This window comes from Natator depressus, chromosome 24 (genome assembly GCF_965152275.1).
Source record: "Natator depressus isolate rNatDep1 chromosome 24, rNatDep2.hap1, whole genome shotgun sequence".
Taxonomy (NCBI): Eukaryota; Metazoa; Chordata; order Testudines; family Cheloniidae; genus Natator; species Natator depressus.
The window spans coordinates 4356501-4371289 of NC_134257.1; the positions used below are offsets into that span (position 1 = coordinate 4356501).

Below are 14789 nucleotides of genomic sequence, written 5' to 3' on the forward strand. Positions count from 1 at the left end.
CTAGACGCATGCGTAAACTGTTTTACGGCTGGCCCCTCCCCCCACCTGCGCCGCGCTCACTCCTGACGCATGCGCGGGACTGTCCGCGGCCCATGCTCCTTCCTGGCTTTTGTTGTGCGTCCCTCCCTGTGTCCCCCAACGGCGGGGCGGTTTGCACTTCCGCTTCCGGTTGCTGCTGCCTGGCTTGGTCTGACTGGCCCAAGGAGAGAGGGTGAGGGGGGTTGGGGAGCAGTGGGGTAATGGGGGGGTCACTGAGGGGAGGGGGAGGGGGATCAGTGGGGTAATGGGGGGGTCACTGAGGGGAGGGGGGTTGGGGATCAGTGGGGTAATGGGGGGATCTGAGGGGGAGGGGGATGGGGATCAGTGGGGTAATGGGGGGTCACTGGGGGAGGGGTAGAGGTAGGGGGGATCAGTGGGGTAATGGGGGATCTGAGGGGGGGATCAGTGGGGTAATGGGGGGATCAGTGGGGTAATGGGGGATCTGAGGGGGAGGGGGAGCAGTGGGGTAATGGGGGGATCAGTGGGGTAATGGGGGATCTGAGGGGGATGGGGATCAGTGGGGTAATGGGGAGATCAGAGGGTGAGGGGGTTGGAGGATCAGTGGGGTAATGGGGGGATCAGTAGGGTAATGGAGGGCGGATCAGTGGGAGAGGGGGCTGGGAGATGGGATAGGAGATCAGTGCGGGAGGTAGTGTCAGGGTGATGGGTATCAGTGGGAGGGATGGAGGGGAGATCAGTGTGGGAGAGATGGGGGGATTAGTAGGGGGAATGGATGGGGATCAGAGGGGGAGGGAGATGTTGGGATGGGGATCAGTGGAGGAGGAAGCTTTGAGATAGAAGAGGGTCAGTGAGGGAAGAAGGCATTAGGAAGGGGATATTGCTGAAGTAGCTGGTGAAAAAGGAGGTCATTGGGTGAATGAGGGGGAGGGATGATCTCGAGGGGGAGAAGCATCACTGAAGAGGTTATGGGTTCATGGGGGAGGGGATGAGCAAGAGGAGGGGGTCAGCACAATATATCATTTCTAAAAAACCCACAAAGAACAAGACACTTCACTACACCTGCATCCCCCCCCGGGGAGAGGATGAGAGAACAAACATGGGGCAGATGTGGGTGCCGTTGCTTAATGCGTAACTGGAAGGCGCCCAGACATGGTGTTGAGGTTACGACCCGAACAGACACTAGACTAGGCAGTAGCAGGGAGTATGAGTGTAGCGGGACGCACAAATGAAGCACTTGGGGCTCAGTGGTTGGGAGGGGGGGAATCATGGAGTCAGAGTGGGCTGGGACTGGGGGAGTTTGTCAGTAAACTCCTCTCAGCTTCTGTGGAGATGGGGGCATTGGCAGTGCCCCAGACGCCCACCAGATACACACTTTTACCTTCAATGGGCTGCTGCCAGGATGAAAACGACCATTTCTAACACCTTTTGCTGCACTACGGCTGGGGCTGTGAATGCCGAACACATTTTTAAAATCCCAGTTACCTTTCACCATTTGGGCTCTTTCACTTTCTGTTTCTCGAGTACCAGCACAAAGCTTGTTTGATTGCGTCTCCAGCACTTCACTGGAAGGTTTCAATCCAAATTAAAATGGGTTATGTTGAAGGAGTGAAAGCAATGCCGTATGTACTTCTACACACGTTGGAGCTTTGGTCTTTTACACACCCCCTGTATGTTCCCTAAACCTACATTTTGTTTGGGTATTTTCCACACGCAGGGATTAGGAACCGAACCAAACCCCAAAGAGGAGTCTTTCGTTATTGGTTGGTTGATAAACCATCTAACGAACTGTCAGATGCCACTCATCCAAATTTCTCGTGGTTGTATCTGCAGCCACAGTGCCACAAACTTCAGATCACAGGCTGAGCAGGGTTGGGTCAGTTTCACACTGTAATGTAAAGCCTACAAGACAAACCCAGTGGGTTGGTTCCCTGTAATGTGTTTGGTCGGATTTTTACTAGGTGTTTTCCCCTCTGGGGAAAAGTCCCGGGGCCCATGTGCTTTTCTACTGCCAGTGTCGATTTTCAGATGAGACATAAAATGGAGACCTTGATCATTCCTATAAATGTAAGTGTGTTAGTCCTGATGGCCTGGCCAAAGCCCTGAATCTCAGTCCTCCCTGTACTTTCAGCTGGCTGCAGGATTTTTCTTTACTTCCTGGCCTAATCTGTGGTGTAGCATGGCCATGCCAATGGCTATCACCAAGTTGGGGGCATGGAGTGATTCTAATGCAGGGAGAGTTTCTCAAGGACTTTGAGATCCCTCTGTAAATTAGAATTCTTCTGATGAGGAGTGGAAATGTTCTTGATTTTCTGTTTCAGGTGAGGGCGTGAGCCTCTGTCGAGCAGTGTGTAAGGGGCTGGCTGCTTGAGGGGTGAAAGAGACCAGGGCCCCCCCCTTCCCTCCTCCTCATGTTTTCTGCCTTCCTCCAGACCCACCATGTCGGATTTGATCATAAACCTGGACTTGGGGCTCCAGCAGGTTCCCAAGAGGGGAACTGACAGCAACCAGAAACACCAGCGCTTTGTGAAACGGCGCCGTTTCCTGGAGAGCAGAGGTTTTCTGAAGCAGAAGCAGCTGCCACCGCCTTCCCAGCATCATCCTCCCAAAGGCCAGGTCTCCCATCAGAACTCCAGCTCCTGGGAGAGGACCAAGAAGAAGTGGCTCGCCGAGGATCAGAACTCTTTCCAGACAGATGGGCTTTCCCATCAGCCAAAAACCTTCCCCAAGGCAAATAACCATTGTCGCTTTTCCCAGCCTGGTGCCACCACGGACTCTGGCTCCCCTCTGCCTTGTTTTCCATCAGGAGCGAGGAAAGTGGCGTGTAGATCAGCTAAGGCCAGTGGGACCCCTGGGAACCACAGCACCCATGCCCTCGCTGGCATGCAGAAAGCCAGCCTGCTGAGCGAGTATGACAGCGGCCTGCCCCCAGTGCCCCAGCCGGGCAAGCCCAGCAAAGTGGTGGCCATCGACTGCGAGATGGTGGGCACGGGCCCCGGCGGCCGGATCAGCGACCTGGCCAGGTGCAGCATCGTGAGTTACCATGGCGACGTGGTGTATGACAAGTACATCCGGCCCGTCGACCCCATCACCGACTACCGGACCCGGTGGAGCGGCATCAAAAAACATCACATGAAGAATGCCACCCCGTTCAAAACGGCCCAGAAAGAGGTAAGTGCCCAGGGCATCGGCTGGGCTGGCAGGGATTCAGTAGGGGGCGCTCTCCTCTCTCAGCCAGTGCCCATCCCCGTGCCCTGGCCGGGAGCACCGCAATGAGCTTGACTCAGGAGGGGGCGCTTTCTCTTCGGAGTCAGGTTGGGGTAAAGGTTTCCGGTGCCTCTGGGAGCTGCCCTTCAGAGGCCTTAAGTCCCTGCCCTGCTGGTCCTCGGGGGCCCTTTGCTTCTCCATGGCTGGCATGAGGCCATCCTTTCCTCAGGTCTGTGAGCCCGGATCTCTGCTACGGCCTGTAGGCATTGCCATAATAAGAGAGCCAAAGGGCCGGGAGGTATGGGTGCTCAGCAGCTCTGAGGAACAGGCCCTTTGCGGCTACACTAGAGATTTGAACCCATGCTGAGCTCGCACTGGCTGTCCCCAGGCAGGCAGCACCTCCACACTAGCCGTGCCCAAGGGGGCCAGTGTCCCATGCTGAGCCCTCTGCTTAAACACCCTCCCTGCTCACTGAGCCGCACTGTCGCTGCCTATAACCTGTTTTGTCAAAAGCCCACTAGAGGGCGCTCCAACCCTCTCTGTAATCAAATGTGCTGATGCCTTTTATTTTTTTGGTCCCTCTGATACTTCTCCTCGTGTCTAATTTGGTGGTGGGTGCTGGGTCTTCCCAGCATCAGCTCTGTGCATCTGCGTCTCGGAGGCTTTTCGGCACCTTGTGGAACGGTCCAGGGAGCAGCCGCTTAGAACGCCGTTACTAGCAAAGCTCAAAGCAGTGCGACGCTCTAAAGCAAAGGCGAAAGGGTCTGGGCACACTGGTGTGAAATAAGCAGGCAGGCAGAGCTTGCAGACAAAGCTGGTTCACTGCTGGAACCAGAGACCAGAGGATCTTGGGGTGGTTCGGGAGCAGCGTGGGTGATCAGTAGGGGGCACTCTCCCCTCTGAGCCAGCGTTGACCCCGATCAGACGGCTGCGGCACGTGCCTTGTTGCCTGAGCACTGGTCCCCGGCGTTCCCAGCCCCTGAGCTGCCCTGGTTCTCTCTCAGATCCTGAAGCTCCTAGCGGGGAAGATCGTGGTCGGCCACGCCATCCACAACGACTTCAAGGCGCTGAAGTATTTCCACCCGAAATCAGTGACCAGGGACACGTCAAAAATCCCCCTGCTGAACCGCAAGGCCGGCTTCCCGGAGAACGAGTCGGCCTCGCTGAAACGCCTCACCAAGCAGCTCCTGCACAAAGACATCCAGGTACCCTCTGCCTCTGGGACAGGCCCCCAGGCACCAGCCACGCCCGTGTTTAGCCATGCCCTGGGCTGTGCAGGCAGTCCTAGAAATCTGGGCCCAGGCCCAGGCCCACGTCTTCTCTCTTCCCTGCTGCCTGTGGTTCCCCGTCCTGAAAGTCCCCCCTGGTTCTCAGCATCATCCACGGGGGGTAACTCTAGAGCACAGCTGCTCCTTCAAGGAGATGCGCCCTCCAGAAGCCAAGGGAGAACAAGGTCCCTGCATGGAAGAATAGTGTTGTCCCCTGGCTGGCCAGGGGGTGTCACCAGAGAGTGAGGTGAGGCATTTCCTCTCCCAGGAGTTGCTTTCTATGTGGCCTAGTGGATAGAGCACAGGACTGGGGCCCAGGAGTTCTAGTCCCAGCTAGGTGATCTTGGGCAAGTCATGTCCCCTGTTTCCCCATCTGTGCAATTGAGCTAATGAGGTCGGCATTAGTAATGCCCAGTGCCGCAAGCTGCCTGCTGTTCTGGGCGTGCTGATCACCTGGGGAAGCAGCCAGTGAGGATCAGAGCTCTCGGCCGGTCATACTGGCTAACGCCCCTGATTCTAACACCCCCCATGGATCGTCTCTCTTGTCCCTTGTTCTCTGCAGGTCGGCAAAAACGGCCACTCCTCGGTGGAAGATGCCAAAGCCACCATGGAGCTGTACCGGGTGATTGAAGCCGAGTGGGAGAGGCAGCTGGCGCTGAATCCCGAGCAGGAGTGAGTGGCCTTGGGGCCCTTCCCCGTGCTGCCGAGGAAGGAGCAGGCCCCGAACCCCAGAGCAAACGAAAAGGGGGGCTCAGCAAAACACAGGGCGGGAGGATCCTAGGCCAGGCCGGGGAGTAGGATACGGACCAGCTGCCTGGGGCCAGTGAAAGCAGGCGAGGGCAGGCACATGGAGGAGGAGGCACAGGAGGTGGGCAGGCACATGGAGCCTGGTGCAGCGTTTCTGACACAGGCGGGAGTCAGAGGCATGAGGAAGTAGCAGCCGTCACACGTCGCCTCCAGGTCTCTGCCAGCACATGGGCCTCACCAAGGGCTGTCCTGTCTTAGCCCTGGAGGGGAACTGTGCTACCTCCCAGCTGGGGCACCCACACTTTGCCCACTCCCCCAGGCGTTCCCTGCCCGGATCAAACCGTGGGCTCTGCTGGCTGCCCCTCGTGTCCTAGAACCCACTTGGTCCAGGCCTCCGGGTGGCATTCGTGCCCTCTTCCCAGGTGGACAGGCCCTGCGTCATGTTCTCATTCTGATCTGATTTCCGTAGGGGGCACGGGCCAGTCGGTGAGTTCGAATCAGACCTTTAGGGGAGAAGATCTCTGGGGCTGAAAGCGACGCTGGTAAATAAACATCTCTGAAGGTCCTTTCCCTGGGAAGGTTTCTGTGGCACCCCAGTGGTGTTTGGTGGCTTCCCCACCCCTTCAGCTTTATTTTGGAGCAGAAGTAAGGGACTCTCAGAGTTCCCCCACCCTGGGGTGCAGGGGAGATGGGTTGATGCAGCTGTTTGTGAGACTCAGAGCCTCTAAGGGGCCTGAGGAACGGCCCTGCAGAGCCCCAGCTGGTCGGTCAGCGACCCTCTGCTGGCACTGTGCGGATCTATCCCAGAGAATCGGGTCCCAAATTCCTAGATCCTGGGCATCAGGGCCCCGTGCCGCCTGCCATTGCCTGGGGATGAGATTGAATCCTCCCCGGCCCGTTCCCTCCTTGGCCTCTCTGCTGAGGCTGGCAGTTACTGCTGGAGACGGTGGTGGCTTGTTAATGTGGGCAGCAGGCCGAGACCCACCAAACTCATCTCACGCAGGGAGAAGGACTCTGCCGAGATGCCCAGCCTGGGCTAGACAGCATCCAGCAGTGAGGCTCTGTACCCCGTCTTCGGCCCCCTGAGCCAGCCGGCACTATCCCATGATGGTGGCCTCTCTAAGGCAGCATGGGGTCGCTTGGGCCACTGAAAATCTCCATTAGAGGCCACGGCCTCAGCTGACTCATCTCTGCCCCTCCCTTGCTTCTGCACAGGGCCGTGCCTCAGCCTGGGGGAATCCCTCTGAGGTGGCAGCCCGTAGCCGCTGCCCTCCCTGCCTTGAGTTCAGCGAAGGCCCTGATCTTCTGGCTTTAGCCAGGAGGCGCTCTACTACGATTCCCATCAGCCTCTGGAGCAGGGCTTGGCTGAGCGTGGAACATGGGGCAGGAATGTCACTGCGGTGCTGTGGTTTGGGGTGGCCCCGATTTCGAGACAGCAGTGGGTGGGATCTTTGATGTGGAGCAACGTCCGATCCGCAGTGCCCAGGGGTTGGGCACCAGACAGAGACAGACTTCTGGGTCTGTTCCAGTAGGCAGGACACAGGTAGCAGACGCACAGTCTGGATGAGCTTAAGGAAATCAACGGAGATATCCGCTCCCCCAAACAACCCCCCAGTCTCCAGACTGTGCCAAACAGGGAACTTTCACTATAAGGGATGAAGGGAGGAGCTTCTTCAGAGACAAGTCTGCAGGAGAGGAAGCATGGTCTAGCGGTTAAAGCAGCCGCCCAGGGGTTGGGAGAGTGGGGTTCTCATCGCTGGGGTCATTCTGGGACGGATTCGGCTCTCATTTACATGGGCATAAGTCCCTTTGACTTCAATGGAGCTACTCCTGATTTACATTGATGTATCTGAGAAGCTCGGGCCCAATGGATGGCCTCGTGCAAGTTGCGCTCCTGCTCTGTGCCTCAGTTTCCCCACCTGTAAAATGGGGAGGATGATCCTGACCACTTCGGGGTGCTGTGAGTAGAGCTGGCAAACGATTTCCAAACCCACCACTCTTCATGAATTGGACACCATTTTGGCCGGTCACAAAATGGCCCAAGGTGGGGGCGGTAGTGGTGTTGCCCTGTACTTAGGGCACTCATCTGAGAGGTGGGGGAGACAGGATCAGATTCCCGCTTCTGAAACAGACCTGAAACGGCCTTTTTGCCACTGAACCCCAAAAGTTAATTATTCGCCCTGCTGTTGTTGTGAAGTAAAGTCCTTTGAGATCCTTCACCGCGAAGGGCTATAAAAAGACGACTCTCATTTGGCAGCTTGCATTTCAATTTCAGATCTTGTTCAAATAGATTGGCACTGACTTCTTTAAAGGGCCAGATCCTCTGGCATGGTCATTTCCAGCAGTGCAAAGTGGGGGTGAAATGCTGTCTGTTCCGAGCCGGTTCTGTTTCCCCCCTGCTTTGTACTGGTGTCGGTGATGACAGGAGCAGCAGAGTGCTGGAGAACTGGATCCCAGCTCTAGCAGTGGGGCAGGGCTGGTGTCAGCTCTGGGGCTCCGTGGTTGAGCCGCTCGGTGAGAGGGCTTGCCCAGGTAATGGTTACTTGAATCCGTCTTTGCCGTTGTGCTCAGACCAAACCCTTTGTCCGGGGAGTGGAGCATGGTGCTTTTCACATACGCGTACAGCTCCGTGCGCGAACATCTTCCGAAATCGGAATGTTTCCGGGTCCTTTAATCACTGCTGCAATGAACCGCTTGGTCCTTTGCGGGAGAGCTGGGTTGTTTGAAAATAAAATGTGTCACTTTCGAAATCACTTGTAAAAAAATAAATCCTAAAAGATCAATCCATTTCTGCTTCTGCAATGGTGGGGTGCTCATGACGGGGTCAGAATATCTGCTGGGGAGCTGTAGGTTTGGTTCTCGCCAGGGGCACTCTACAGTTCCCATCAGACACCGGGGCTGGGCTTGGCAGTGCTGTGTTATCGGGGCAAGATCCGGGGATGGCGTGTAGGTAGCACCGATTTCTAGGCACCCAAAGACAGCCACGCTCTCTGCCTAGGTGGAGACTTGTAGGCGGCTCACTGGAGCTGTAGTGCAGGAGCGCTGGCTAGTGGCGTGTTCTCGCTGGCCTGAGATTTTCAAAAGCAGCCTGTGATTTTTAGGGTGCTGCTGTTTTGTGGGATGCAACTTGAGATACCTTAGAAAGGGGCTGGTTTTCGCGCAGGCCCCTTGCGGGGGTCTCCACTTGGGCCCCACAATTCACTGGTCAGTTTTAAAAACATCGTAGAATATCAGGGTTGGAAGGGACCTCAGGAGGTCATCTAGTCCAACCCCCTGCTCAAAGCAGGACCAATCCCCAACTAAATCATCCCCGCCAGGGCTTTGTCAAGCCTGACCTTAAAAACTTCTAAGGAAGGAGATTCCACCACCTCCCTAGGTAACGCATTCCAGTGTTTCACCACCGTCCTAGTAAAAAAGTTTTTCCTAATATCCAATGTAAACCTCCCCCACTGCAACTTGAGACCATTACTCCTCTTTCTGTCATCAGCTACCACTGAGAACAATCTAGCTCCATCCTCTTTGGAACCACCTCTCAGGTAGTTGAAAGCAGCTATCAAATCCCCCCTCATTCTTCTCTTCTGCAGACTAAACAATCCCAGTTCCCTCAGCCTCTCCTCATAAGTCATGCGTTCCAGTCTCCTAATCATTTTTGTTGCCCTCCACTGGACTCTTTCCAATTTTTCCACATCCTTCTTGTAGTGTGGGGCCCCAAACTGGACACAGTACTCCAGATGAGGCCTCACCAGTGTCGAATAGAGGGGAACGATCACGTCCCTCGATCTGCTGGCAATGCCCCTACTTCTACAGCCCCAAATGCCGTTAGCCTTCTTGGTAACAACTGCACGCTGTTGACTCATATCCAGCTTCTCGTCCACTGTAACCCCTAGGTCCTTTTCTGCAGAACTGCTGCCGAGCCATTCGGTCCCTAGTCATCTTCCCCTCCTCCCCAGCATCACCTGACTCGTCCAAACTAGCCAGACCAGGCCCGGCCTCCCTGCTCCCACCAAGGCCGTCCGAGCGCTGTTGTGGGCGGTAATTCTCCCCTGCCACCTGGGGTCACTGTAACCCAAGGAACTGGGAAGAGCTGTGCAGCAGTGGCAAACCCTGGATCCCAACGGATCCTTCGGGGGCACCATTCCCTGCTCTGGGGGTTCCCTGCGCCCCCAGCCATGCCTCGCTCCCGGTTTGTGGGGGGAGAAGCAGGGGACCGAGGCCCAGCGGTGAGCTCTGGAAGAGGCGCATATGAAGTAGCCTTCGTCCGAAGACAGAGGGACGCAGATTGCGTCTCAGCCCAGGATGCCCTGCTCGGGAGGGTGGAGGGAAGGATGCACCGACTGAGTTCAGAGGGTCCCCGGAAGAGAACCATCAACCACCAGTGATTGTAGTCCGCTCCCTGAACAGAACCTGCCCCAGGGGGTCAGTGAAACCCACGGCGCAGCAGGGGCAGAGGATGCATAGCCTTGTGGTTAGAGCATCAGTATGGGACTCCAGAGAGCTGGGTTCAGTTGACCTGGAGTCGAGTCACATGCTCAGGTTCCTGATGCCCAGCTACCGTGGTGATGGGCACCCTTACGAAACTCTTCCTTTTACGGCGTTGCCTGTTCTCCGGTCTGTGAAGTTTTAGAAGTTTTTAAGGTCAGGCTTGACAAAGCCCTGGCTGGGATGATTTGATTGGGGATTGGTCCTGCTTTGAGCAGGGGGTTGGACTAGATGACCTCCTGAGGTCCCTTCCAACACTGATATTCTATGATTCTATGATTCTGTGCAGTGCCTGGCACAACAGGGCCCTGATCTCGGTTGGGGTCTATGCAGTGCCTGGCACAACAGGGCCCTGATCTCAGTCGAGGTCTGTGCAGCGCCTGGCACAATGGGGGGCCCTGATCTCAGTCGGGATCTGTGTAGTGCCTGGCACAATGGGGCCCTGATCTTGGTTGGGGTCTGTACAGCGCCTGGCACAATGGGGGGCCCTGATCTCACTCAGGATCTGTGTAGTGCCTGGCACAATGGGGCCCTGATCTTGGTTGGGGTCTGTACAGCGCCTGGCACAATGGGGGGCCCTGATCTCGGTCGGGGTCTGTGCAGCGCCTGGCACAGTGGGGCCCTGTCTTTGGTTGGGATCTGTACAGCCCCCAGGGGTGGGATCTTAATCAGGACTTGAGGTGCTACTGTCACTCTCCCCAGTGCCTGTGAACTGTGTGGCGGCCTCCCCTTGTACCAGCTCCCCCGGCTCCCCAGTCAAACCTGGGGGAACAAGGAGGAAATCCCTGCCTGCACCACTTCCCCCCAAGGTGCGCAGAGAGGAAATGATACGTGGGATTCTTTAAAAATCTGGAGCTCTTGTTCAGACCCCCAGCGAATTAGGGGCTCTGATCAGGTCCAGGTGGGGCCAGGTTAATGCAGCTGCAACCTAGGGCAGGGTTTTGATTCCAATCAGGCCCAGGGCTGCCTGGATTTTGGCTGAATTCCTTCTTGCATGTGTGTGTGTGTGTGGCGGGGGGGATGATGGGGAAAGGGGAGGAAGTTGGGGTCTGTAGGAGAAAGGGGGTGGAGGGTGCGTGATGCAGGGGGAGTGTGTGTATTGGGGAGGGGGTATATGGGCATGGATGGAAGGGGGATGCGGGTGGGGAGGGGAATGCATGGGGGGAAGGGGGCGGGATAGAGGGGTGTAGGGCAGGGTGTAGAAAGATGGTGGGTGTATAATGGGGGGATATTCACACTAGTAGGGCCAGATGATGAAACCCAAGGGCCTGCCCTTCCCCAACCCCCCCCCAATCTGTCCCATCTCTGCCCCCCCTGGAGCTGGGCTGTGCTCTGACCTCCCCTTGACAGCTGAGGCTGAGCAGACCCTGGAGTTGCTGGGGGTGGGGGGAGCATTTCCCACATCTTTGTTGCACTGGGGCTCAGTGCCTGGATCCCCTTGATGTTGCTTTTCCAAATCTAAACCAGTCCAGGAGGGGAGTCAGCGAAGGGACAGCGGGGGATGAGGGGGGGCATGGTTGCAACAGCAGCTTTGCACGCCGGGGCAGGGCTGCTGAAACAAAGCAACACAATCCCACCCCCCCATGCACAGTGCCAGAGTTACGGGGTGGTTTGGCGGGGCTGGGGGGTCAGGACTGTGGGGCATCGGCCAAACTGGGGAGGAGGTGGGGGTCCCAGAACTGGAGCAGCAGGGCCAGGGCCAGCACTATGGCCAGGGGCCGAATAGACCAGAGGGACTGAACTCCCCCCTGGCCCTGCAGAAGCTGCCCTTCCAGCGAGGGCCCCTTGGCAGGCTGATGTCTTTTCGGGGAGGGGGTATGCCCTGTGCTGCCCACCCTCTGTGGGCTCAGCCCAGGGGCCTTCGCCCCTGCTCTGAACTCCTTGAGCAGGAGAAAAAACCTCCACGGAACAGCCCTGTTCCCGGGCTCCCTGTGAGAGCGGCCATGGGGCATCTGCGGCCTCTGAGATGTCCTGCAGGGATTCTGTGGCCCCTGGGTGCAGCACTGGGGAGCGTAGGGGCCACTAGCCCCCTGGCCAGAGCCCTCTCTCGAAGCTGCCGCCGTAGGTGCTCGTTAGCGGAGACGGGAACGATTATAACATCTTAGTGTGGTCACAGCAGGGGGGGTTTGGGGAGCTGTTCCCAGCCCTGGGAGTTTGAGCGAGTGGTTAGAGCAGGGAGCTGGGAGCCAGGATTCCTGGGTTCGATGCCCAGCTCTGGGAGTGGATGTGATTAAGCAGTTAGAGCATGTGGCCGCAGGAGATCCTACTCCTTCCCGACGTTGGATATAGACCCCAGGCATCCTGACTCCCAGCCCCCTTGTCTTCACCCGCACGCGGCGCCGACAGCCCCCAGGATGCTGCAGGCTGAGGTGGCCGGGCGAGCCAGGGGCTGATGGCGATTCCAGGTGGCTGGCCCCGCTCCAGCCCTTGCAGAATGGGCTGTGGGACTCCGAGCCACCCGGGAAATAGCAAGATGAGGAGCTTTTCCATGGGAAGCATTTTTGCATCCTCCCTCTCAACCTCCCTGCCTTGCTGGCTGCAGAGCCGAGGGGAAGGGCAAGCTGGCTTTTAGGGGGATGGGGGTGGCTGCAGCTCCTGGACTGAGCTGTCGTGGGGCAACACTAGCGACAAGAGCAACGGGAGATGGGAGTTGAAGGCACCGGTCTCCACGCAGCCCCTAGTGCCGTGTGGGCGGCGAATGCCCCCCAGGGCTCCTGTCAGTGGTGGGGGCTGATTCTCAGGGATGCCATCGGCCTGCTGGGGACAGTGGGTGGAAACAGCCCCCTAAAAATCCCCACTCCACCCTATGCAGGTGTGGAACTGGGGGAAGGCCCCTGCACCCACTCTGCTCCAGCACCCTGTAGAAGGGGCATGGCCAGAGCCCTTGCTGCTGTGGCTACTCCCTGCCTACTCCTTTACACAGGGAGCCAAGTGTAAATTAGAGCAGCCCAGAGGCTGCTCTGACTGACACCAGGGCTGGGCTGTACAGCCCCATACAGGCAATGCAGAGGGGGCTTAAAGCTACCTTAACCTGCACCCCCAAAAGCACAGGGATGGGGCAACATGGAACAGAGGCCTGCGTTTTTTCCTTTGGGCCTGATCCTGATGTAAATCAGGAGCAACTCCATTCCCTTTAACCCCTTCTCTCCTGCAGTTCCCTCAAACCCTCCCCCTGAAATCACGCTCCCTCCACCTGCCTGCAGGGCCCCCTCGTCCCTTTGCCTTTGCAATTCCTCCGCTGTCCAGACGCCCCTCCGCCTGCCCCACAGCAATGACGGCCTTTCCCCAGAGACGCGGCCCCGACAAGTTAGAACAGGGGGATTTCTCTTGTCTGCACAATGGGACAAGCCAACCCCCTTTCTGGGGGGCCCATGTTCTAACCCTGGGGGAGACTCAGGCTAGGGGGCTCCAGATGGCTCCCTTGGCCACGAAAGGACTGTTTGCACATCAGTCAACCCCCAGCCGGTACCCAGCCTCAGCACCCGGGGGCAGCTGACATAGGCTCAGGTCACAGGGCTAAACTTTGCAGTGTGGATATGCGGGCTCTGATTGCAGGGCAGATGTACCCACAGGCGAGCTGAACATGGGTTATCCTGACTGGGGTTACACAGGGAGATGCTGACGAGGGAGGGGGGGAGGTGTCTTGAGCCTTTCCCCTCTCCTGGTGTTTGGCGCCTAGCTCTGCTTCTCCATTAACCGGGGAAGTCAGTCATTGGGGTACCTACGGATGAGTCCCGATCCAGTAGATGTGCTCGGAGGGGGCCTGCCGGATTAGGCCCCACGGATGATGTCACACACACCCGCTGGTGGGGGGAGCGGGGACGGGACCTCCCTTTAGCCTGGTGGGTAGGGTGCTCAGCTGGCATGGGGGAGACCCCAGTACAAATCCCTCACTCTGCCTGATGAGACAGGATTCAGGGTGCGAGCCCTAACCCCTGGGCAAGGGGCTATCTGCCCTCAGTCTCTCCCAATCAAACGGTCCCACTGTAATTAAATAGTTGAATAATTAACTAGGAAGAAGAGCTAGGGTGTCCCCCTAGTCAGTGGTGAGGGCACGCACTGGAGAGGGGGAAGGTCCTCACCAGGCATAGGGGGGACTGGGCCCAGGGGTGTCCCAGGTGAATACCCGCACAGCTGGGCTATAAGGGAGGTGGGCGTTTCCCTCCTCCCCTTCCCCCGAGCTGTGTGCTTGGGGTGTCTGCTCTGAGGGCCCCGAGCCGGTAGGTGGCTGCTGAGACACCGACTAGATCAGGCTTCACGGGTAAGGTGGGTGGCCGAATGCCCGGCCTGGTGCCTGGATCGCTCAGGTGGGAGCTGAGGGTCTGGGCGCCCAGACCCGGAGACTCCTGGGGTCCTTCGGCTGCAAAGTCGTAGGCGCTGAGCGAATTTAGGAGCCGGCAGGTTCGGCAGGACCGTGGATCGCAGCGGGATCTCAGAACGGGACGTAGCCGCCTGAGTGAAGCCCATCCCGAGTCTCTCTGGCTCTCAGGTCCCCTCTGGAAAAGGGGGCCGGTTCTCCTTTGTCTGCTTTGATTGCGAGCTCTGCTGGGCAGGAACTGTCTGTACAGCACCCAGAACAGTGGGACCCTGATCTTGATGATCAGGTGCCCTTCGCATGGGGACAGGGCTGTGGGGATAAATACAGAAAAGGTTCGGAGGAGCCCAGATGCTACAGTGATGGTCACTCTGGGTAGATAGGTAGCCCTGGGGAAGGTGTGAGGCTAGGACTCAGAGCCAGCTCCTCAAAGGGATTTGGGTTCCTAGGAGTTAGTAGCCTAGATACTTTCCCGGATCGGGGCCTATGTCCCCAGCAGGGGTGGAACTGAACCCAGATTTTCAGAGTCCCGGCCCTGAACCCTAGGAAACGGGCCAGTTCCCCTAGGCGGAAGAGCTGAACTAATACCCTCCCCTGGATAAATCAGCTGCAAGCCCTGGCCTGTCTGAAGTGCTCGGAGGGGGAAGCTGTGTTCAGGCAGCAAGGGGATGCAGGCGTGCAAGTAAGAGTGGTGGTGTGATTAATTAGGGAGGCGCTCCCTCCCCGCAGAGAGAGATGGCTCCTGCTGATAGCACCTAACCCCCTCTGACTTGGCT

At 57.7% G+C, this 14789-nt stretch overlaps 1 protein-coding gene across 5 annotated transcripts; it reads left to right on the forward strand.

Annotated features, from left to right (window-relative positions):
- The first annotated feature begins 70 nt into the window (after positions 1 to 70).
- ISG20L2 (interferon stimulated exonuclease gene 20 like 2) lies at positions 71 to 7990 on the forward strand. 5 transcript variants are annotated; one of them, XM_074938895.1, is made up of 4 exons: positions 71 to 211; positions 2430 to 3168; positions 4209 to 4409; positions 5035 to 7990. In XM_074938895.1, the coding sequence occupies exons 1-4, from the start codon at positions 93 to 95 to the stop codon at positions 5146 to 5148; spliced, it is 1173 nt and encodes a 390-aa protein (XP_074794996.1). In that variant the 5' UTR covers positions 71 to 92; the 3' UTR covers positions 5149 to 7990. The 5 variants fall into 5 exon arrangements, with proteins under 5 accessions (XP_074794996.1, XP_074794999.1, XP_074794997.1 ...); XM_074938898.1 differs by having other exon boundaries at positions 78 to 211; positions 2319 to 3168; XM_074938896.1 differs by lacking the exon at positions 71 to 211 and adding an exon at positions 1442 to 1667.
- Positions 7991 to 14789: the final 6799 nt, after the last annotated feature.